Raw genomic sequence first — 21,359 nt, forward strand, 5'->3', positions numbered from 1 at the left:
TAACTAGAGGCTGTCACAGGGGGTAGAAGCGGTACAAGGGACGTCAATACATCGAGGAAAAGCTGTTGACCGCAGTCTGATGCAGCTGGCTGGTGTCACTAACCAGTTACCAGTTACCAGTTACCAGTTGTCTGTTGTCTGTTCAAGTCCCATTTCGCCAGAATTCTCTCCCTCTTTTTTCTTTATTTTGGTTTCTCTTCAATTCAATAACTGACAAGTTCTCATTTCTCCTCCGATCTTTTCTCCTGTGATTTTTCTCTCCATTCGGAGTGATGATATTTTTGTGTCACGCCATTACTTCAAGGAACAGTACAATTCCGGGTTATTTTCATGACCATATCGTAGAAATTCACCACAGGAGTTTATTCTGGAATAAGTGGAAATTTTATGGGGTTAATAGACAAAATTTATTCCTCCTGAATTATAATTACGCGCCTTAATAAGTGTGTCAACAATTGGGGACGTCAGAGTACCGATTTATTTAATCGGGTTGTGATTTCAATTGGCAGGATGGGACTAAATGATTTGATTTACTGGTGAGTTATTATTCGTTTGTACTGAATTATTGTGATGAGAACAGGTGATTATTTTTAAAAAAATCAATTCATGTTTTTGTTGTGTCTGGTATTATTTCCAAAATGTGAGAGCAAGAGAAGACGAAATGTGAAAAAGAGATATAAGTGGGAACAGTTTCTTTTCATGATTTCTCGTGACTGCACTCGTTGTGAAGATAGCCCAATAATTACCAATTAAAGTCAAATTATCAACGATAAAAGAAGGATAAAAAGATGTTGAGAATGATTCCAAGGGGTAGCCAAAAAAAATATGTCATAATCCATTTCACGTAACTGGAATTTCCCTATTTCTCATAAAATAATGTATGCGGCGATGTCGAGTCACTCCAATGTTTATGTACTGCATGTTCACCTTATCGTTTCATGAATGTTACGACGAATAAAACAATGAATATCCTTCTAAAGGTACCAGAAAAAAATAGGCACTTACGATAAGCAACAATGGGAAAAAACTGTGGAGCAGAGAATATTCGGTGGCTTTAACAACGTTCCGATGCGCACCGCAAAATTGAAAACAGAATTTATTGACGTGGATCTTGTTCGAGGTGAATCGATTATCTCGTGATTAATTATGTGTTAATGTCAGCGGTCAATGAATGGGCTGATGGATTGAATTTTTTAACAGGCTCTTCGTTTCCCAAGGCAAAACCCAAGCATGGATTGATTACGGTCACATGGCTGGCGATTAAGAGACTTGTACTTTTGCCATTCTATCGGAATTGGTGGACACAGCAGACAAGTGGCAGAATATTTTGTTTATTCTTATTGCTCTACAGCCTGCAGATAATTAATGTTTTTATTTATACAAAAGCTGGCAACTCCACTGAATCTGATGTAAGGCTTGATTAATTTTATAAATGTAAATTATTCCTTATCTCCCGAGATATTATTCGTCATTAGCATGATATGCTTAAAATAATTCCCTAATAAATTTTGCACTTATCAGAAATTATTATCAATCGATTGTGGATCTATTTAAAAAGTAAATGTGTGGGTAGATCAAGCACTGGAATTTTTTTTTCTACTTCCGTTTTGCAGATAGTATCGATGAGTGAAATACTTGTGCCAGCGGCGATGATGTTCGTTCTGTGTACTGTTCACTCGCAAATTGTTTCCACAAATTCAGGACCCACAATAGTCAATGGACACAATAGGTCGAGAATTAGAAGATCGAGACATGAGAGAAGTCGATCGGGCAAGTTAAGGACGAGGAGAACTAGTAAAGGGAAAAATTCGGCGGAGAATGTTGGAGAAAATATTGGAAAATCTTTTACAGGAATTCCTTCGGTTACGTTCGCCGAGAAAGTTCGTATTGTTGCATCAGTAGCATCACGAAGACCGTCTGGGGGTCATCAGGTGAGATATCACTTTCCATTCAGATTTTTTTATGAAAATGATTTATTACCAGAAAATTCAACAATTTTAACTGTAATATGAGAAATGAAATTCATTGTTATCTGCAGTCGGAACCAACAGTATCCATTCGCCGTTCTTCTTCAAACGATAACATTGTTGAGAGAAGCATTCCATCGTCTTCCAGAGTGCTTGAGCCAGCGATTAATCAGCTGCAAGAACCACCAAGTATGAGTACTAACGATAACAGACAGTATCGTCTTTCAGTTTACAACAGCAGAGGATATTCTCTGCAAACGAATGACGAATGAAAAATAATCAGTGTCAATTGATATTGTGTATTATTAGAAAAATTCAATCGAGCATTTTCACAGATCCCGACGTCAATGTGAATGTGGGAAATGTTGACACAATCCATCTGGATGATGATGGCTTCGAGAGCCTCAATGGAAACGTCTCTAGTGATAACGATCGGGCAACAGTAAGACTGTTAATAAGTGCAGAAGATGAGGGTCACAAAAAAAATGAAAACGGGTCGGAGAGTAGTGATGAGCGCGTAATAAATGCCGGAGAAATTCGCAAACAAAATGATATGAATGTGGATAAGAGTAAGGAGAGTAATGGCCAGTCAACGGTATGTAGGTATTTACCCCATAACGATTTTTTCAATAAAAAGAAATAAATAATAGCGAAAATTCGATGAAATTGCAGGAGAAAAATGATTTAGGAAAATTGACAAAAGAGTACCAGTGCGACAGTGAGGAGGAGGGTGAGTGCGAGGAGGCAGGTACCAACCAATTGACTGAGGCAACAACTTCTGCTACCGAGTGGATGGGTGTTACCACAAATAGTGATGAGTGCAGCTATAGCTCCGATCTTGACGAGTCCGAGCCCCACAGTGATAATAATTTTGCATATGGTGAATTTATCGAGCATCCATTCTCTTGGGAATTGGAGCTGCCACCATCTATTTTGCTGAGCTCCTCCTGTACCTCTTCTGATAGGGTCTCTTGTACATTATGGACACGACGAGATATAAAGAAAGCAGAACTCTCTGTTTTGGACATAAGCTCTGCGATAATTGCACGAGCTGAATCTATGCCAGAGAGTATGGATTATTTTTATGGTGGACTTGTTCTTTCGGTTGTCCTCGCTATTATTCCCTCCATAAGGAGACTAAACGACTACTTTAGCTCAGATTCTACGAATAATTCGACTGGAATATATGTAAATGATCTCGCGTACGCTGACTTCAGGACTTATAGTGATTTCATGTGCAGAGTTATTGATGTGGCGTTTGGAAACATTCTGTGGTACAATATATTTCCATTGAATTCAAACCGCGTATTATTTTCTCACATTTTTACCTCTTTGTTCATATTTTTATTTACAGGGAAAGAGCGGTAGTTGTAATTCTCTCATTCGAGAGATTAATCCTTTCCTGCCTTCTATTTTTCCTTCTCGCAGTTGCTGAGAGAACTTTCAAGCAGAGACTCCTTTACGCAAAGCTCTTTTCACACTTGACATCATCCAGACGAGCAAGAAAATCGGATTTGCCGCATTTTAGGCTGAATAAAGTTAGAAATATCAAGACTTGGTTGAGTGTGAGGTCCTATTTGAAGGTAAACAATTGAAATCACCTATGTTTTTTGGTGTTGGGATTGCTAAATAATAATAATTGCTTTTCTCCCTCTCGAAAAATAGAGGAGAGGCCCTCAGAGGTCAGTCGATGTCATCGTATCTGCAGCGTTTATTGTTACTCTGCTGTTGCTCTCATTTGTGAGCTTAGAGCTTATCAAAGTAAGCGATTAGACTCTTATTATTATTTCATTTCATTAGTTGAAAATTAAAGGCACATGCGCATAAAAGGGGAGGAATTTATGTATTATATTTTTAGAATCTAGAGAGTCTACACTCGCGATCGAACATAGAAGCTCTTATATGGAGCTTTGTCCTTGGTATCTACCTCTTGAGATTCATGACACTTGGAACAAAGATTAATAAAAAATATCGTAATCTCTCCGTGCTCATCACCGAACAGGTAAGTTTGAGTAAAAATAATTATCCAGAAATAAGTGAATAAAAAATTTTGTCAGCAAATCGATTCTAATGATTCGCCTATGTTGCAGATAAATCTTTATTTACAAATAGAACAAAAACCCCATAAGAAAGAAGAGCTCACAGTAGCAAATAGTGTACTAAAGTTGGCAGCCGATTTAATCAAGGTAAATTTTTTTTAACCATAGGATCCCTAATAAAATGGAATTTCATCTTATCTGATATACCCTGTCTCATATAATTCCAGGAATTGGAGAGTCCCTTCAAAATCTCAGGTCTTTCCGCAAATCCCTACGTATACACTATAACTAAAGTTGTGCTTCTCTCGGCCCTATCAGGGGTTCTCTCAGAACTCTTAGGATTCAAACTCAAACTCCACAAGATATCAATCAAATAGTGATATACGTTAACAAGTACAATTGATGAAACCAATCGATTCCAGCACAACATAATTGTTGATTATGAAATTATCTCTGAAATGAGTGGATTTATAATGAGCCGTGAAAAAATTTTTTTCTACGACTAGGACAATTTGTCAATATCATTCATTTGAAAAATACTTCCAAAGGTGATAAACAAACATAAGGTACCGAAAAAAAACATAAGATCTTATTTGACAAAATCTCTAATTCCAAACTCTATAAATAATTTATGAGTGATGGGATAATATAATTTTTTTTTAATAAATTCAGTCCTCATAGATATATTATGACTTTTATCGAGGAAAAATAGGTTTTACTGTAGATTTTTCGATTGTACATTTTTTAGACTGCCTAATTTAGCTACTGATATGAAAGTGTCAATACTTGACCTCAGATTGTGATTTAAATATTCTTCAATAGCCTATTCCGTACTGTTCGTTTTGCCAAATAATGGCCACATCTGACAAACATAGTGAATTCCAATGGAAAGTATAAAATGTGTACAAACTAACGTATGTTTTGCATTTGATTATTATTTTTGAATTATTTTTGGCAAGAAAAGGGTAATGAAACAGCAATTATATGTTCACTTGTCCTCAATTGAACTCGAAGGATCTCTATTGCGTCCCATCTATTTCGAATTTCTCTCGAAAAACATCTTATCGTTAAATCAATGGTTGTAAATGAAATAATGTATATTAAGCTAGCAGGTGTTTTACAAGTATTTAATCACGTTTTATGCCATCTCGTGCACAGGAGCACATGATAATGTATTCTCGCATTTCCGAGTGATATCCTTATGACTGCGGCTATCCATTTTCAAATGACACAGAGCATAGTGTATTCAATTCGCGGTTATTAGATACGGTTCAGATGCGTTCACATTCAAACACGCGTTCCGATCATCTACAATTTCACCTTGGGCATGAGTGTTATGTAAAAGTCCTCATAACGTAACGATGTATAAATGAAAAAATTTCATTTGATCAATTTTGTGAATAAATAAAAAAATAATTCTTGGATGATTAAGGGTATTTTTTTTTCACGCGAGCTGAAAAGAGGAAATTATTCCCAATTTCAGAAAAGGGAGAGTTGACAACAGGTTGATAGCACGTAAATTGCTATCAGTCTGCTCATAGCAGTTTACGTGCAATCAGATAAAACGATCATCAGACGACAATGAGCTATTCCATACAGTATGTACCATTCAAGCTTGGGTCGATGGCACTTGATCACATCGCACTTACGTGTAATTACCCTGTTCTTCCGGGATAATCTAATAAGTTGTGATTCTATGGAGAATGAAGGGCCTCGAAATACAGAATTTGCGATGAAATATAAGGCTGTTACATTGACTAAGAGAAGTGGTATTGATTACCTCGTGACAGCTCGTGACTCATCACTTCCTAAATGATGTGATTTTTCACAGGAACACCCATCGGATAAAGCAAACCTCTAAACGTGTTGCTAGTGGGGAAGTGAAATTCGTCCCTGACTCTGTTCTCAATGTCTGCTTTTGTATTGTATATAGTTACTTGTATTGTGCCGATTGCGATGGGGCGATTCCCTCGTTGCAATCAACTCTCCTCTCCTGTTGCTTCCCCTCGTGGTGATCATTCTCTCTGTAATTGTGGTGCCAATTTTTTTTTTAATAAGGATTTTAGTAATCACAGCGAAATAGAATTCTTGAGAGAGGGGGATATCCAGTGAGAATTTTTTTTTCGTTGTCAGAGTATATGCGGCGCGCGTTCCACAGCGTCACATATATAACATCGCATCTTATACTGACGTTCGTATATAGTGCTCGAATAAATGTTAACGGTTATATTGTGGTTGCAGAGAATCGTGTGAGGTATCGGAGATCGGAGTGAATTGAGTTTTGAGTTTCAGTGAGAGCCGAGCGGTTTGACAGATAGGTCGGTTTCTTAAGATTTTTAATATTATGGATAAAGTACACGGGGTTGCGGCCCTTAAAGTCAATGGGGACGATTTCTACGATGGCTCCAGGAGTTTCGAAGGACTTTCTGATATCGTCGGATTGCCGGTTGATCAGGTTAGACGCACACATTTTCAACAAATATAGGAAATACATTTTTCCTCTGGTGAATTTTTTTTCTCACTTTAGATTGCCCTCGATTATTGCCATTCGGGGGACATTACTTCGCGATATTTTCATGACGATTCATGAATTTTTGGGGGTTAAGAAACGAGGGAGGGAAAGACCTGTTGCCGCTCTTGCGTAGTGCGTATTTCTCTTTCTCGCTTTCATTCATTGATCGAATAAATTGCACGAGTTTTCGGTTTGCGTAAAGTTTTTTCTGGCAATAACTTTGAGGTGAAAGCGTTTAGTGCTAATGGTGCTACTTAAAACGGCATTTCCTTGTGGTAAAATTTCAAGAGCTGCATAAAAGGTCCTCTTGTTTGCATTCAATGGACAAAAGAATCTGCCGATATTTTAGTGATAAGATTTTGTGTCAGTGGATGGTATTTTTTTAATTGGCGGGGTGTTAATGAAGTTTTAAAAATGGAATTGCAAGGTGCTTGCTCATTTCTCATATTCAAGAGTCAGTGAAATAAAGAACAGTACATTCTATGGAGGATTAATGAAGGAGTAGAGGCAGGGGCACTGGGAGAGGCTATTTTTTCAACTTCTACTCAGAGCGTAATAATTATATTTTTAGACTGGTGATCCAGAGCAAATTTCGATCTCCTCGCAAAGCAACTAATAACGTTGCCGCGATTTTGTCTTCCATTTGCCGATAATTGGTTTTTTACTGCGTAATTTCTATGCTCAAATGCTGCGGAGTAATGTTCCTGGATTTTTAACAAAGTGACTTCCAGAAAAAGCAAAGTTTTTTCCACGATTTTACTTGGCTAAAGTACTCATTAAAGTACTCATTATTTTTCTTCCCCTGCGTAAATGTCTCAATACAGAAGATACTGCATATATTAACCTAAATTGTTATGTTAATTGCACAGAATCAATATTTATTTGAATTACCCATTAATTATTCTAGTCATTTTAGATGATAGTAATATGCAAGCTATTTCAATGAATTCAAAAACAAGGTAAAAGTAAGAAAAATCTCATTGATGGTTCAATAATTATTGTCAGAAATCCGATATAAGATTTGATCTAGGTGACTTGATAAAAAAAAAAAACAGTACAGCGTTCAGTTTCACTAAAAAGGTGAACACTCAAAATTTTTCAACAGTATTTACATAACTTATTTGAATTTCCAATCAAAGCATGAATTATTAATTAGAAAATTATACAGAATTTTAAATTGATAGGAAGTTAAAGAGCGCCTTTATGACAATTCCCGGAATTTGTTTTGAATTCGATGAAACGAGTAAAGTGAAACTTGAAGGTTCGCGGTTAGTAATTTTTTTTTTTTTACGCCTAATTATGAAATTCCAACAGCATAATTAAAGTGAAGGTCAGTACCAAACCAAGTGCCATATGAATAAGATCAGGTCTTGATATTAATTTGTGAGTGTGTTGCATCATGCATCGATACTGAATGAGTTCAACTCCAGAAGAATGGCTGATGTCATCCATAAAATTGTTCTTTCTATAGTCATTCTCGATATTATTATCATCATACTCAAACCTACGCGCTAATTGAATTATTTTTTCATTGGATTGGAATTATTATAAGCTATCTCATGATACCAGAAATAGAGTTCACTTAAAGTTCATCTTTGTGCGCTATGGTAATTTATGCCTGTGGATGCGCAAATGCACCGATGACTCGCTTCACAGAGAATTTTCATACTGCAGTAATAACTGGGAAAATGTGAAGGAAGTGGTGTGAATACAGCTGTAAACATGCTTCGCCTAATTGAACATACGGGAAAGTCAGTATTATTTGCTTTGATAGATTGAATGACCTGATTGATAAGAGTAATTGCTAGACACTTGAGAGAAGGAATTTTTTTTTTTTGAGAATTCCGGCTCGCCGTTACATATTCTTATTAACATATTCTTCGATCATCAATTTAGGGCAATTACCATTCCATTTGTTTTTCGCAAAGTCACAACCAGGTAGCTACATAAAATTTAAACAACTTGGTATTGTTCCACTACCATTTCCGCCTAACCGCAGTTATCTTCAATTACCAATAAAATGATTTCAAGTTTTTCCTTGCAATTTTGAGGTGCGGTCCCGACTGTATACATATATTAATTCTTACGGGCATTTACCGTTACTCAGTGTTTACGGTGAGCATTACGTTGATGACATTGTAAACATTTTAATAGTGGCTAGTAGTTGGGGATGTTATACCTACATATTTTATTCATTACGAGCCTTCAACGTCATTCGACAACTAGGACATCTACTTTGAAAAATAATCGAATTAATAGAACAGTAGAACAATTAGTTGTTGGAAACAGGTATGCCACGCACAGTCAATTAACTATATATATTTAAGTGAATTCCAATTAGGAGAATAATTGACTTGCCTTGTTATCGTCTTCAATCCAAACTGTCGAATGCGCTGTCCATTCTCCACATAAGTGATAAAATTTACTCAGGAGGTAATTAATATTCATCTCTTATATTCATAAGAGAATCTTTCTATGATTAATTTATCAATGTGTTGAGATGTACATATGTATTATTATTTGTTCCGAAGAACTAAAATAAATTGAGGGGATTCCTTCCGATCCGTACAATTCTTGCGATATCTCTGCACTAACGCGGAGAAATTGATGTGGGACTCCCTAAGCGATATGATTAATAGCGAGTTTAAGAAAAATGTTAGCGGTTATATGTCAAGATGGGATTCTTCTTCACTGCAACATGTGCAGATTATTCTTTATTACTCGAAATGAATAGCAGAAGTAATTCCGGCCTTCCCCTTGAGCAATATATATCAGTATTGAAGGAGTATAAAAGGAATAGAATTCAGGGTTCCTCTATCAGATATTGTTGAATCTTCTCATCGACAACTTGATTGGTAAGTTGAATAGTTCTGTTCAAAGTAAAATAAATATTTTTAATTTATCCACTTCTTATGGATACCGCTAATATTCCTTTTTGGGAGCCTAATTTCATTTTACCCATTCTAGATTTTTAATTGTGAACGCAAAAAATGGAGAGTATGGGAGCATATTGTGTCAAAATGTGGTTGCTACTTTTGGTGGCTTACTTGTGTTCAACCGTCCAATGCGATCCTGAGCCAAAACGTGATTTCTCATTTCCAAATCCGGGAACGCCTCCCTTCAATCCCCATGGATCACCACTTCCTCGTCCCTTCCCAAGTCCACCCAAACCATGGGGTCCAGTTGATTTTCCGGTACGTTTTTATAATATATTTAATTATTTCATTGTTTCGATTTTCGCATTCCTGGTATCATAGTTAATCCGATGTTTTTGTGATGATTTTGGAACAGGTTCGATTCCGTCGTTCACCTCAGGGTTCAGTCCAAGGAGGTGTCACCATTCCTGAACATGGACGCCCTCAACTCAATTTGGATTACAACCACAAAATAATTGATGACGGTAAATCAACATTGAACGGTTTCGGTGGAGTTTCTAGCCCGGATCTGAAACATTTCCAGCCACACGCTGGTCTCAATTATGAATACAGGCCGAACAATGATTTCTTCGTGAGAGGACAAGGAAGTGTTCAGCCACTGCCAGGTGGACGATTCGATCCTCAAATCGGGATTGGAATGGGCTGGAGATTCCGTCGTTCCCCCCAGGGTGGAATCCAAGGAGGTGTCACCATCCCTGAACATGGACGCCCTCAACTCAATTTGGATTATAATCACAAAATAATTGATGACGGTAAATCAACGTTAAACGGTTTCGGTGGAGTTTCTAGCCCGGATCTTAAACATTTCCAGCCACACGCTGGTCTCAATTATGAATACAGGCCGAATAATGATTTCTTCGTGAGAGGTCAAGGAAGTGTTCAGCCATTGCCAGGTGGACGATTCGATCCTCAAATTGGAATTGGAATGGGCTGGAGATTCCGTTAAATTAAGAAATTAAATTTACAATAAATATATAGTATGATTATCCTACCCAATTATAAAATTATAATTACAATTGATGAATTAATAAATTATTGATTACTATATTCAAATGTCATATTTTTACTACTCCGCATTTCAATTTCTATTGCTGATGAAAATATATTTGGTACATTTTTCACACCAAATCCAAATTGCATTCCAGATGAACTTCGTTATCAGTCAATTCACAGCACTCATTTTGGCTGCATTATTTCGTACGTCACTGAGGCCAGGAGTGGTTTCTCCAGTGGCTCGTCATACATTTGGTTTGATCGTTGGGCTCTGTATGGGGTACTTCTGTTTCGGCAAGTAAGCCAATTAAAAATATCAAATATAAGCGTCTATTAAGAAGAATAATGGATGAGTAATGGACTGGTTTTTCCTTCTCTCACAGACAAGCAGTTCATTTGGCAGGACTTCCAGCGATATGTTACACCATAATACGCACACAAGATCCGCGTATAGTCCAGAGGTAAATTACCTCAATTATTCCATTATCCATGTTTATTAGTCATTTGGTCTTCAACTTACAACCAACTCCGTTGCAGAGTCGTGTTAACCGTTGCGCTGGGATATCTCTCGTCCATTCATTTTTACCGGCAAATGTACGATTATGGATCGTACAGTCTTGATATAACGGGTAATCAATCATGTCCTCTTAAAAAAAAAATAAGTGTAATGGAATAGATTGCCAATGTGAAGTAAAAAAAGAAGCTGAATCACCGAAATGTGCAGGTCCACTAATGGTTATAACGCAAAAAGTCATAAGTCTTGCGTACAGCATTCACGATGGTTTTACACGTCGCGAACTCGAGCTGACATCACTCCAACGTCATCAGGCCGTTAAGATCATGCCAACTACACTGGAATACTTCAGCTATGTACTCCACTTTCAGGCGTTAATGGCCGGCCCCGTCATTTTTTACAGGGATTATATAGATTTTATTCATGGAACTAAACTCAATGGGACATCATTTTCGGTACTCTTCTTGATCAATTGCACTTTTATTATCATGACAATTTTTCCGTATCAAGACATTATGATTAAATGAACAATGATAATAGTCGTGCATTTTTAATAGAAATTTTGTTTATAGGGATTCTATGATGATTCTTCTAAGCATGTTAATGAAATTGTTTTGGAGCCGTCACCAACTCAAATTGTAATGAAGAAAGTAATTGCTAGTCTAACATGCGCTGTCTTGTTCGTCGTGTTTATTCCAGTATTTCCAATACAAAGAGTAAAAGGTGAATAGGTACTCTGAGGAAATATTATTTCATTATTCTTATCACACGTTGACGTTATTTCTTCTATAGACGACGAATTTTTGGATTCATCGATGGCCTACAAAATTTGGTACCTGATGATCTCAACGATGATGGTTCGTTTCAAATATTATTACGCATGGCTGTTTGCAGATGCAATCTGCAATAACTCGGGACTAGGATACAACGGTCTCGATGCTGAGGGGAAGCCCCAATGGGACCTCTTCTCTAACATAGATGTATTTAAATTTGAGGTATAACTTGCAACTCAATTTTTCACAATAATAAGTGTATTAAATAAACCGTATGAACCCTCGTAATAACCGACGATGTTTGTTATGGTTTAAGACATCACTGAGTCTCAAGGAGTCGATTGAGGCCTGGAATAAAGGCACTAACAACTGGTTAAGAATGGTGACCTATGAAAGAGCTGGTCGCCACAAAACCATTTTCACTTTTGCTCTTTCAGCCATTTGGCATGGATTTTATCCAGGATACTACCTCACATTTGCCACTGGAGCACTTTTTACATTTGCTTCACGCACAGTAAGTTTTACATTAACAATCCTGTTGATATATATCTATTTATTGAACAATGTGGATATTTTTTTTGACAGGTCCGCAGAAGCATTCGACCTTACTTCTTGGGCTCAAACAATATGAAATTGTTCTATGACGCTGTTACTTTCATCACAACGCGTGTGTTCATGGCTTATCTCACTTTCAGTTTTGTCCTACTTGAATTCATGCCGAGTGTCAAAATATACATGTGAGTAATTATTTCTCGACACTCATCAATAATTATAATCCCTTTTAAAAAAAGCATGTAACATTTTTTTGTCGGCTTTTTTCGGCGCGTACCTAAATGATACATATAAATATATGTATTTTTCTTTATTTGAACTTTGAAAATTATATAAAAAAAAAATTTTTAGAAAAATAATATAATATAGCGGCGCCCCGGCCGTTAAAACCGCTAAAGGCTTTAGTAACATACAGAAATGCTGGATAGGCGCGCGTAGCGCGCCATATATGCTAATCGAATATAAAATGATTTAGTTCCATGTACCTGATTCCACATCTGCTGAGCCTGGTAGCAATTTTAGTCCTTCCAGTATTACCATTGGGATATGTGAATTGCAAACGCCAATTACCATCTACCAATGGCCAAAGCAATTTTCACCCTACCATCATACAACCGGAACAACACAATGGACTCTCAAAGAAAACTCAATGAGTCTCTCTTCCTGTCTACGATTTTTACACCTTTTATATTTATAATGTTTAAATCTTTGTACTCAATTTTATATTAATATCTCTAATTATTATTTTTGCAGAAAAGATATTCTAGTGTGAATTCTTCCACTTGTGTATTTGTTTTTATAAATGATTAACATCATCTCCGAATGAAATTAATGAATTTTTTTATAACGCATACAAATGAGGGGGTTGAAGCTCCATTCTTTTTCAAACCGCTAGCATATCGGCTTCCAATATCCGCAATGCTGTGAACATGTGATTTTATTGTATTTCAAATCAATTATTCTTGGAAATGAAAGTTATATTAATGTATTATACGTATTGAACAAGTTTTTAATAAATACTTATGTGAAATTTTGCGATGACCGAGTATTACAGTTTATCTGGTGATCGAGTAATCGAGTGCCTCCAGGTGAATAAAAATTGAAGACTTCGACGTTCCTACTAAATCTAAAAAATAACTATCAAATACAGTCATTCAAGACATTATCGTACAGCCAAGAATACCGTGAAGTAAGACATGGCTGTCTTCAGCACCTGCGACAATATTTCCAGTTAATTTTTTTTTTCATACGTCAAGGCATGGACAATATTACTATGCAAATATAAAATTCTCACCACAGCATAAGTGCTCATACACATAAAGAATACTTTTCCTGCAGTTAAAACAACTGGTTTCTGGGCTCTCAAGAGCATCAGAGGTATCATTTTTTGGGTCTTCTTTGAAGCATTATACCACTTTGCATTTGTTCTAAAATGTAAAATTGAAGTTGATGACGTGATAGTTAAATAAAAAGGAGTTAAAGCGTTTACATAGTTTCTTTCAGGTCGAAGCTAGCGTCCATTACTCTTTGACCCACGAAGCACTCGACAAAAAGATGCAGCATTTGAGTTAGCATGTTGACACTAAATTTTATCAATTTCTTCGAATTATCCAGACTGTTGACAATCTGTATGATTGGATCCAAAGATTTTATTTAATTTTTATTTTGCACAGAGAGGCTTTACCTGGATACCAGTTACACTCATTATGAGCATATTCATTCCAATGATTCCGAAAAAAGACCACATGTACACGTCCCTGACGCTCTCGGCAAAACTGTTAATTCAAATTTTATTATAAAAAAACATTAAAAACCGTTGAAACCCCTACAGAAAGACGTACTTTATTGCACGATCATGAATAATTACGCAGCGTCTCAGGTAATTGAAGCTCTCGTCTTCGGACGAAGACTCGTCGTATGGAGGCAGATTCTCCGTAGCATATCTGAAAAAAGAAGGATTGTCTTATGTATTTTATCTCTAAAGATACTTGCTGCCATTGTAAATCACCCCAGTGCTTTTAGAAATCCATTGGCATGTTCCGAAAGTGTAAAAAGTAGGAGATCACAAGCACCAATGGTCGTCAGGCGCGTAAAAATTCCGCACGTTGTACCAAACCAAAGATAATAATACCAAGTGTCAACGTCAATTGGGCCAAATTCAAATGGCATTGAAAACCTTTTCGGTAATGTAACATTTGGATACAAGAGGTAGACGGTGAATCTCTCCTGCAATGGCTCAGTCACGTAACTTGCGAAACTCACCCAAATTCCCGCTGTATATTCCAATATGGAAAAATTATTATTTTTACAAGGAATATTCATCATCATTAAACCGTTTGATAACTCACTCATGTATAGTTTAGCAAATTTCTTCCCGAAAGCGCTGTAATCATGTAGTACATGGAGTCCATTATTTTTCGGGAAAATCCTCCAGTTATACTTGATTTGTTCCAAGAGGCGGACCATCTGAAAATTTTTATGAATATTTTCCGATGTTATGCCACATGACGAGTCATACAAAACAACTCACAGTTTTCCAATGACAACAATTGTTTATGTATTTGATCAACAGTAATATGTCCGCGATGAGGGGAACACTGCAGTCCAAAATTGTATCGAAATCATTTCGATGTGTCCACAGCGCGGACAGCTTGAACGGTGAAAATTTGTGCAAAAACCAATTATTGCCCATTAACGTAAAATTCTAGAGGGCGATGGAAATAAGATACCTGTATTGTCAACATTGTGCTGAGAATGGACACTATGACTGCAGCATGTAGAATATGTTGGCCGGTGGACTGATAAGGCCATTGGCCCATGGCAGTTGTCACTATCTTTACCATTTTGTAATAGGGATGATTCCAAAATTCTGATTCTTTAGTATCAGACATCTCTCTAAATTCATTAAAGAATCAGTTTAGGACAGAAGAACTATCAGCTAAATTAAAAAAATTTAAAAAAATTGTTTCGCAGGGGAATAGCAATGTAGACCTTCTATAAAAAGAATTCTTTTCGCGTACAAATCCCGAAGCAGTGGCTACTGAAACTTCCGTTTTTCCTCCGCATGCCCGATGAATTAATAAATCTTGCCTGCATGGTGAAAACCTACCGCATGCGATTGACGTTGATGCTATGAATTTTTTAAAAGCCCTAAGGGAAAGGGGTTTTATTTCGAAAGAAACATTTACCCTTTGTCTTCACACCTCTCGATACTTTTCGCACCGACCAAGGCACATAACAGAAGGGAATTTCCAGACTCCGAGGCGTCAGCTGTGAATTATTTAGCAAGGGAAGAATGAAAGAGGGTTTAAAGCAATTGTGAAGAGAGTTTTTACTTTAAATTTCCTATATTAGTCCAATGATTTCTAGTGAACTCATATTTTCTAAAGTGAAGTTCACGTATGTACAGCGTTTATATCGGGAATTTATTTACAATGATAACGACATAATAATTGACATTTTAATATATACAAAAATTGGACGATAATCTTTCGATTGCTGCATAAAAACTAATTTTGCCATTCAATAAACTCTGGATTGGAGGATGGCCTTCTGTATGAGGGACGAGAACGTGGCGTTTACCTCCTGGCAGAGAATTTCAGCAGATTTATCACCTAGAGCTGCTTGAGCCGAGCTCACTCGTCCTAATTGCAAGAGTAGTCCAGTGGTGTCCTCAGCAAGTGGAGGAAATGCAAGACAAATTCTGGTGAGGGCTGAGAGAACCGGTAAGAAGAGAACGACACGATCCTTAGCTGGGAGAACTCCCAGGAGAGTTATCAAAGTGTTAATTGCTAGTCGTGAAACACTCAGGGCCTTTGGCAACGCATACTGAACTGCAAGGTGCGATGCGAGATCAACTGCGAATACTTGTTTTTCGGGTTCAGGCTGAGAGAGAAGCTCTGGAATCCAGTCTAAACATATGTGCATCGAGGGTATTCCGGAGACAGTTATTGGCAGGAGCTCACGAGGGTATCCCTGCATATTAAAAAAAAAAATTAATTAAAGACTGATGTCAGAACCTTATGAATGGTCTCACTGTAGGAAAAATCGAGATATCAACCTGAAAATGGACTAGCTTTGCTAATGGTGGGTCAGCAATGAAAACCTGATGTAGGTAGGAACAAACAACACTTCTAATTTCTCTGAGTGACCACATCTGTCCTGGAACACGTTCGTCGTGATCAGTCTCGAGGCAGGCTTCCAGAAGAATTTGCACCGCCGCACTCTCTTGACCGGCAACCAGTGCCGCTCTCAGATCTTCCCTCTCTGCTTCATTCGTCAACTGTCCCACTTTCTCAGTTAAAGGTCTGTCCTGCATGTGCCTTGATAACTGCGACCTTGAGGCTGCGAGAGTCGCTTGGAGGATTCTGATATTTCAATGTGGATTATTAAATATTTTCCGTAAACAGAGTGCATGGGTTGAAAGGTTAATAAACTGGGATAAATTGAATTCTTACCGCAGAATAACTGATAATACTGGGGCACATCTGAATACTCTGGTATCACATCTGAGAACTTGGAGAGGGTCAAGAACTATGTTCTCTTGCGTAAGACGCACATTTTGAACGGTTGGATTCTCGATCAAAAGTGCATTTATTGACATTACCCATAGACACCTCGGTAAAACTGCGTTTAATCTCAGCCAGACTTGTTTGTATAATTCTGAGAATTAATTGAATCATTAAAAAAAATGAATGAATAAATAAATAAATAGAAGGCTCATTGAGAATTGAATTTGAAGAGTTGGATGGCCACTCTACTCACCTTGAATATATCTCGGCACCTTCTCATCCAGAATGACCTTAAAATAATGTATAATAGTCTCGGCGTGTGGCCAAATATCTGTTGGTTTCATGGACATTAATTGTCTCAGCAGTCTCCCAGTTCTCGATGGACAGCTCTTAATATGTCCAAAAGCCTCAATTATCGAGACATCATTAATTACGACATTCTCATAATTAGCAGCTGGCGATTCGATATTAATCATCTCATCATCCAGCCAATCGTCGACTAGACTCAAATGTGGAAAGTGCGTCGCTAATAATCTAAGCAGAGGCGAAAATAATCCAGCATAACTCATTTGATCCCTCTGAACCTGTTGCAATAAATATTTAATCGGCAGCTCTGACAAAAATTCCGTTGAATAGCTCTTAACTTTTCTCCCCTGCGATATGAAATTATGCATATTAGACAGCCGCACGTCTTCATACAGCAGCAGATAATAAAGGAATAATAGCTGTGACGTTAAAGAGGGTTTGGAGGTATCAACATCCAGATAATCCGTCTCCATATCCATAATATTGAGAGCGCTCTTTTTCACGTCAAAATTCGCCCCAAACACACTATTCTGAAATACCTTTCTGATTTCATCTTCCATGATAGGTTTATTGGTATGTTCAGAGCTTTTGTGATTGATCACAAGAATGGAATTAACATAAACCTCGACGAGCGCTGGCAGAACCGGATGTAACGGTGGAACGCTATTACAAAGTTGCTTATAAATCCACGTTTTAATAGGTACTCGATGCTTAGCAAACGCCCGGGACTTGAGCAACTGATGGATGCAGTGGACAGGCAAGAAACCCGGTATATTGGCATTTAAATTAGCAGTGACAGGCACCTTGACAGCGTGAGCTGTTACAATTTGTTCGGTAAATATCTCTTGCATGAAGATCTGCTTCATTCGTGTCAAGTTATTCGGTCTTATCGGTATTTTCATGCCCAATGTCGCACAGACAAGATCACATATCGCTGAAAGTTGATTGCTGTGAAAATGAATAGCCATTAGAAGGAGCATCTCTCCAAAACTGGCTGTCACTCCGCTTGCACTCTCAAAGTAAGCTTCCTCCCTCACTAACCACTGCACCCATTCTATACTCTTTTTTTCGAGATTATGCTGACCAATTAGAGAGGGGCAGGCAATTAGCATGCAGAGGCCAAGGGATACAAATCTGACGCCAGCAGGTGAGGGAGGTGGATGGGATGTCAGGAGTTTGACGATCTGTGGAACTTCATCGTCTTGAAATTTAATTCCGCCAATTCCTCTGAGGGCACAGTAAAGTCTTAGGAGAGCACTTGCTTGGACTACTTGACATTCAGCTAGCTGGCAATCAGGTGGTTTAGGGACTATTGCCCTCAAGCGCTCTAGCAATTCGTCTCTGAGGGCTTGCAAAGCCGTGTGAGATTCTCCTTTTCGTTTCTGACCATTTCGAATAAACATAGCTATCCAAGTTCTCACCTGTTGATCGCTTCCCAATAACAAACCTGAGACAAACGCCACGATGTCACTGTCCAGCTGTGAAGATTTCAAACAATCTCGTTCTAGACTCAGTGCGATAGCTAGTGCAGGCATTCTACACAGTTCGACGCACTTTGCTCGAACTGCAAGCGCTCGGCTTGGGTTCATTCGGCAGAGCATTGTCAATGCCTGTGTTCGGATTCTACCAAGTGCTGATTCTTCTTGGCGCTCGCCATTTGCTATTAGATGGGTGCACACTTCAGAGAAAGAGTCAGGACTATTAGCGACAATCCAGCAGATGATCTCGGGACCGTGTTTTACGTGAAGTAGGGTTTCAGCAATGTCTCGGATTGAGAGAAGTGCTGGCAGTTCTGCGAGTGCTATGCAGATTACGTAGGCAATCTCCTCCATGTAGACAACATTGTCGAAGAGGTCTGATTGTTTTATCAGGAATTCGTTGTTCTTATGGTACTCGTGTATCTGAGAGGAGACAAAGAGCAGTTCACTAAGCACCAGGCGAATGCGACGTGTTGATTCACTCCGTTCGAATTCTAAAGCTAGACCGCTTTGCAGGGATTGGGCGAGGATACTGTCTCCTTGGGTGTTCCCTAATTTTTGTCTGGGCAAAAAAATTAAATGAGAGTTGATCATGGGGATAATGGGGAATGTGAGACGGTCATGTACTTGTTTTTTTTTACTACAGACTGCGTATTCTCCACTTTTATACTTGCTAGAGTAGTTATGATGTTATAAACAATTGCTCCCACCCAGCCACTTTAAACCAATGATATATGCTGCATAACTATTGAAAAACAATTTGGTTTTTTCTTTCCTAGCGTTCTAGGGTCTCTGAGTGGGGCTTTCTACCACATACTTAATCTATATCAAAATCGAAAAAAAAAAAATGTTTTCTTATTGAAATAGCGTGGAATGCTTTGTAAAACTAATTGAATGTTGTGATGATTCTAACCTCAATTGCTGTTCCTTTCTAACGTCAGTCTCCAATGCATGGAAATCGATGGATAATAATGCCACTATGGAATTTACAGACTCGATACCAGATAAAATAGTGAGAATTTCTTTTCGCGATTCCACACATTCTTTAGTTATATCAAGTGGCGATATCAAACTCATACGTACTAGACACGGTAACAACGGTCGTATTTCTTTTTGCGAACACTCGGACAATTCCGTGATATTAACATTCTGTATCGCGGTGAATACCCGGGGTGATATCGACACATTGACCTGCATTTTTGTATATACTTTGATCTATTATTTACGGGATTATTGGAGATAATAAAGTGCAACAAAACTGGAATAACCAGAAGACTGAACGGTCGCGCATGGCCGCTGCCATTTTGAAAAAAACGCCTCTTCTCTCCACTGATTGAAAGCATGAATCTCAAGGCGGCGGCGGAGGGGATATCCGTATTTTGAGAGCAGCAATTCTTTTATTTTTACATTTTAATCATCAAACAAGTGGATAATTATGGCCATTTCCTCTCAGTATAATTATTTATCATCAAATATGTTATAAATTACTCATTCACTCTCGCATACATACTCAATTTTATGGTTCTTATTATTACATTTATTTGACGTTTAATTGAATTTCATTAAAGTTTCTTTGCAATTGTTCGTGAATTCATTTACTTTTCAAATAGCTTTTTTTCAATTTCGTGAAGTTAAAACAGGTACTGATGAAAATTTGCAAACCACGAGGAAAAAAATTAAAGAAATCAATGTATTCATTATCATTAAAATACCAAATGATAATCATGATTCTGAATACGCAACTGATTAAAATTCGCCTTGAAAAAATTTGTTTTGTATTTTCCACTGAAATCGCTGGTTCGGTTGATAATTTTTTTGTTAAGAAAAATGAATTTGTCCCATCGCCAGTGCTTGACAGAATAAAGCATCTGAAATGACAAAAATAAAGGTTCTCTTGAAAACAATTTTTATCGGAGAAATAATATAACAGGTCGGGCCCCCAACTGACGTCTCTGTTTTATTAAAATCCGTTGTCACAAATTTATCACAAAAGGCATAAAATTCAACGAGAAAAATGAAAAATTGATTGATGCATTGAGTGGTTTCTTATCGACGTTCTTGATATCAATGTACACAAGATACATTCCACCCGTTATAATTCTTCACTCGTGACTCGTTTTGCAATTACGGGCTGCAGATTTGTTTCATTCTTCCCCCAAGAGTTACAAGATGGTGTCGAAAGTATGTCTATTCACATTCATTGGATCGTTCAGTGGAATATTTTACAAGACAATATTAAGCGCATAAGAAGCGACTGAAGATCGTCGCAGTGGAAAATTCTTATTATTTATTTTAAGCTCTTCGTGTACACTACTAACTGGGTAGAACCTGTTGATTCCAATTACAGGCCATCAAACTGTCTTTCATTACATCTTTCACACATGCTGGTGTAGTAATCAATCTTAGAAAAATTCATTGAGGAGGATTAATTCTTTGAGTTTACTTAAGTTATCTTGGTTATTTATTGATGAATTATCTTGCAAGAGGAAGGGGAGTAGATGAAAATATTGAGAGAACATTTTTCGTTTATTTTATATCGCAATTATGAAAATGGCTCTTGCCACTCTTTCGATAACTTCAATTATTTGTATGTGTGAGGTCACGTTTTACGACTAACGGCTGTCCATGTTCTTAAATCTTAGCTGAATATTAATTCGGATATACTTCAATTATCCATTAAAGTATATATCCTATTGGTCACCATTATGATCATGCAGGTATGCAAATATTATGTGATGCGGTGAGGGAAACTCTACTTTGCAATGATACGTAATTCAC

At 37.5% G+C, this 21,359-nt stretch overlaps 5 protein-coding genes and 1 long non-coding RNA gene across 6 annotated transcripts; 3 read left to right on the forward strand and 3 right to left on the reverse strand.

Moving 5' to 3' along the window:
• Positions 1 to 263: 263 nt before the first annotated feature.
• On the reverse strand, positions 264 to 9,167 carry LOC105264992 (uncharacterized). Its single transcript, XR_892032.1, has 3 exons — positions 8,877 to 9,167; positions 5,787 to 6,030; positions 264 to 367 (listed from the first exon to the last, which is right to left on the reverse strand). It is a non-coding gene; the product is annotated as an uncharacterized lncRNA (long non-coding RNA).
• Positions 364 to 5,433, forward strand: phtf (putative homeodomain transcription factor). Its single transcript, XM_011302239.1, has 12 exons — positions 364 to 536; positions 981 to 1,120; positions 1,201 to 1,409; positions 1,614 to 1,931; positions 2,039 to 2,156; positions 2,303 to 2,562; positions 2,640 to 3,241; positions 3,322 to 3,550; positions 3,633 to 3,728; positions 3,826 to 3,969; positions 4,058 to 4,153; positions 4,234 to 5,433. Exons 1-12 carry the CDS (start codon positions 511 to 513, stop codon positions 4,381 to 4,383), a joined length of 2,388 nt encoding a protein of 795 aa, XP_011300541.1. The 5' UTR covers positions 364 to 510; the 3' UTR covers positions 4,384 to 5,433.
• oys (oysgedart) lies at positions 6,254 to 13,316 on the forward strand. Its single transcript, XM_011302225.1, has 10 exons — positions 6,254 to 6,461; positions 10,600 to 10,745; positions 10,831 to 10,908; positions 10,985 to 11,076; positions 11,172 to 11,416; positions 11,534 to 11,684; positions 11,754 to 11,956; positions 12,051 to 12,248; positions 12,320 to 12,471; positions 12,762 to 13,316. Exons 1-10 carry the CDS (start codon positions 6,351 to 6,353, stop codon positions 12,937 to 12,939), a joined length of 1,554 nt encoding a protein of 517 aa, XP_011300527.1. The 5' UTR covers positions 6,254 to 6,350; the 3' UTR covers positions 12,940 to 13,316.
• On the forward strand, positions 9,287 to 10,435 carry LOC105264968 (uncharacterized). The gene is made up of 3 exons (XM_011302213.1): positions 9,287 to 9,373; positions 9,486 to 9,712; positions 9,810 to 10,435. Exons 2-3 carry the CDS (start codon positions 9,509 to 9,511, stop codon positions 10,398 to 10,400), a joined length of 795 nt encoding a protein of 264 aa, XP_011300515.1. The 5' UTR covers positions 9,287 to 9,373; positions 9,486 to 9,508; the 3' UTR covers positions 10,401 to 10,435.
• A 94-nt stretch (positions 13,317 to 13,410) lies between the features above and the next one.
• LOC105265381 (odorant receptor 67c-like) lies at positions 13,411 to 14,455 on the reverse strand. The gene is made up of 6 exons (XM_011302840.1): positions 14,295 to 14,455; positions 14,128 to 14,229; positions 13,971 to 14,061; positions 13,776 to 13,912; positions 13,581 to 13,713; positions 13,411 to 13,499 (listed from the first exon to the last, which is right to left on the reverse strand). The coding sequence occupies exons 1-6, from the start codon at positions 14,453 to 14,455 to the stop codon at positions 13,449 to 13,451; spliced, it is 675 nt and encodes a 224-aa protein (XP_011301142.1). The 3' UTR covers positions 13,411 to 13,448.
• Positions 14,456 to 15,632: 1,177 nt separating this feature from the next.
• On the reverse strand, positions 15,633 to 19,872 carry IntS2 (integrator complex subunit 2). The gene is made up of 5 exons (XM_011302258.1): positions 19,495 to 19,872; positions 17,051 to 19,143; positions 16,744 to 16,948; positions 16,347 to 16,653; positions 15,633 to 16,261 (listed from the first exon to the last, which is right to left on the reverse strand). The coding sequence occupies exons 1-5, from the start codon at positions 19,776 to 19,778 to the stop codon at positions 15,809 to 15,811; spliced, it is 3,342 nt and encodes a 1,113-aa protein (XP_011300560.1). The 5' UTR covers positions 19,779 to 19,872; the 3' UTR covers positions 15,633 to 15,808.
• Between the last annotated feature and the right edge of the window lie 1,487 nt (positions 19,873 to 21,359).

The sequence above is a fragment of the Fopius arisanus genome, unplaced genomic scaffold (genome assembly GCF_000806365.1).
Source record: "Fopius arisanus strain USDA-PBARC FA_bdor unplaced genomic scaffold, ASM80636v1 scaffold00001, whole genome shotgun sequence".
Lineage (NCBI taxonomy): Eukaryota > Metazoa > Arthropoda > Insecta > Hymenoptera > Braconidae > Fopius > Fopius arisanus.

Bases quoted from the DNA above. Each gene is read 5' to 3' on its own strand.
- LOC105264968 (XM_011302213.1), top strand. From the start codon at position 9,509: ATGGAGAGTATGGGAGCATATTGTGTCAAAATGTGGTTGCTACTTTTG. The intron at 9,713-9,809 runs GTACGTTTTTAT...ATTTTGGAACAG, and splicing joins GGGGTCCAGTTGATTTTCCG to GTTCGATTCCGTCGTTCACC.
- LOC105265381 (XM_011302840.1), bottom strand. From the start codon at position 14,455: ATGCCATTTGAATTTGGCCCAATTGACGTTGACACTTGGTATTATTAT. The intron at 13,714-13,775 runs GTAAACGCTTTA...TTTACATTTTAG, and splicing joins TTCGACCTGAAAGAAACTAT to AACAAATGCAAAGTGGTATA. The intron at 13,500-13,580 runs GTGAGAATTTTA...ATATTGTCGCAG, and splicing joins GTATGAGCACTTATGCTGTG to GTGCTGAAGACAGCCATGTC.
- oys (XM_011302225.1), top strand. From the start codon at position 6,351: ATGGATAAAGTACACGGGGTTGCGGCCCTTAAAGTCAATGGGGACGAT. The intron at 10,746-10,830 runs GTAAGCCAATTA...CTTCTCTCACAG, and splicing joins GGGTACTTCTGTTTCGGCAA to ACAAGCAGTTCATTTGGCAG. The intron at 12,472-12,761 runs GTGAGTAATTAT...AAAATGATTTAG, and splicing joins CCGAGTGTCAAAATATACAT to TTCCATGTACCTGATTCCAC.
- IntS2 (XM_011302258.1), bottom strand. From the start codon at position 19,778: ATGCAGGTCAATGTGTCGATATCACCCCGGGTATTCACCGCGATACAG. The intron at 19,144-19,494 runs GTTAGAATCATC...TTTTTTGCCCAG, and splicing joins AGAAAGGAACAGCAATTGAG to ACAAAAATTAGGGAACACCC. The intron at 16,949-17,050 runs GTGAGTAGAGTG...ATTAATTCTCAG, and splicing joins GGTGCCGAGATATATTCAAG to AATTATACAAACAAGTCTGG.
- phtf (XM_011302239.1), top strand. From the start codon at position 511: ATGGGACTAAATGATTTGATTTACTG. The intron at 2,157-2,302 runs GTATGAGTACTA...GCATTTTCACAG, and splicing joins TCAGCTGCAAGAACCACCAA to ATCCCGACGTCAATGTGAAT. The intron at 3,242-3,321 runs GTACAATATATT...TTTTATTTACAG, and splicing joins GCGTTTGGAAACATTCTGTG to GGAAAGAGCGGTAGTTGTAA.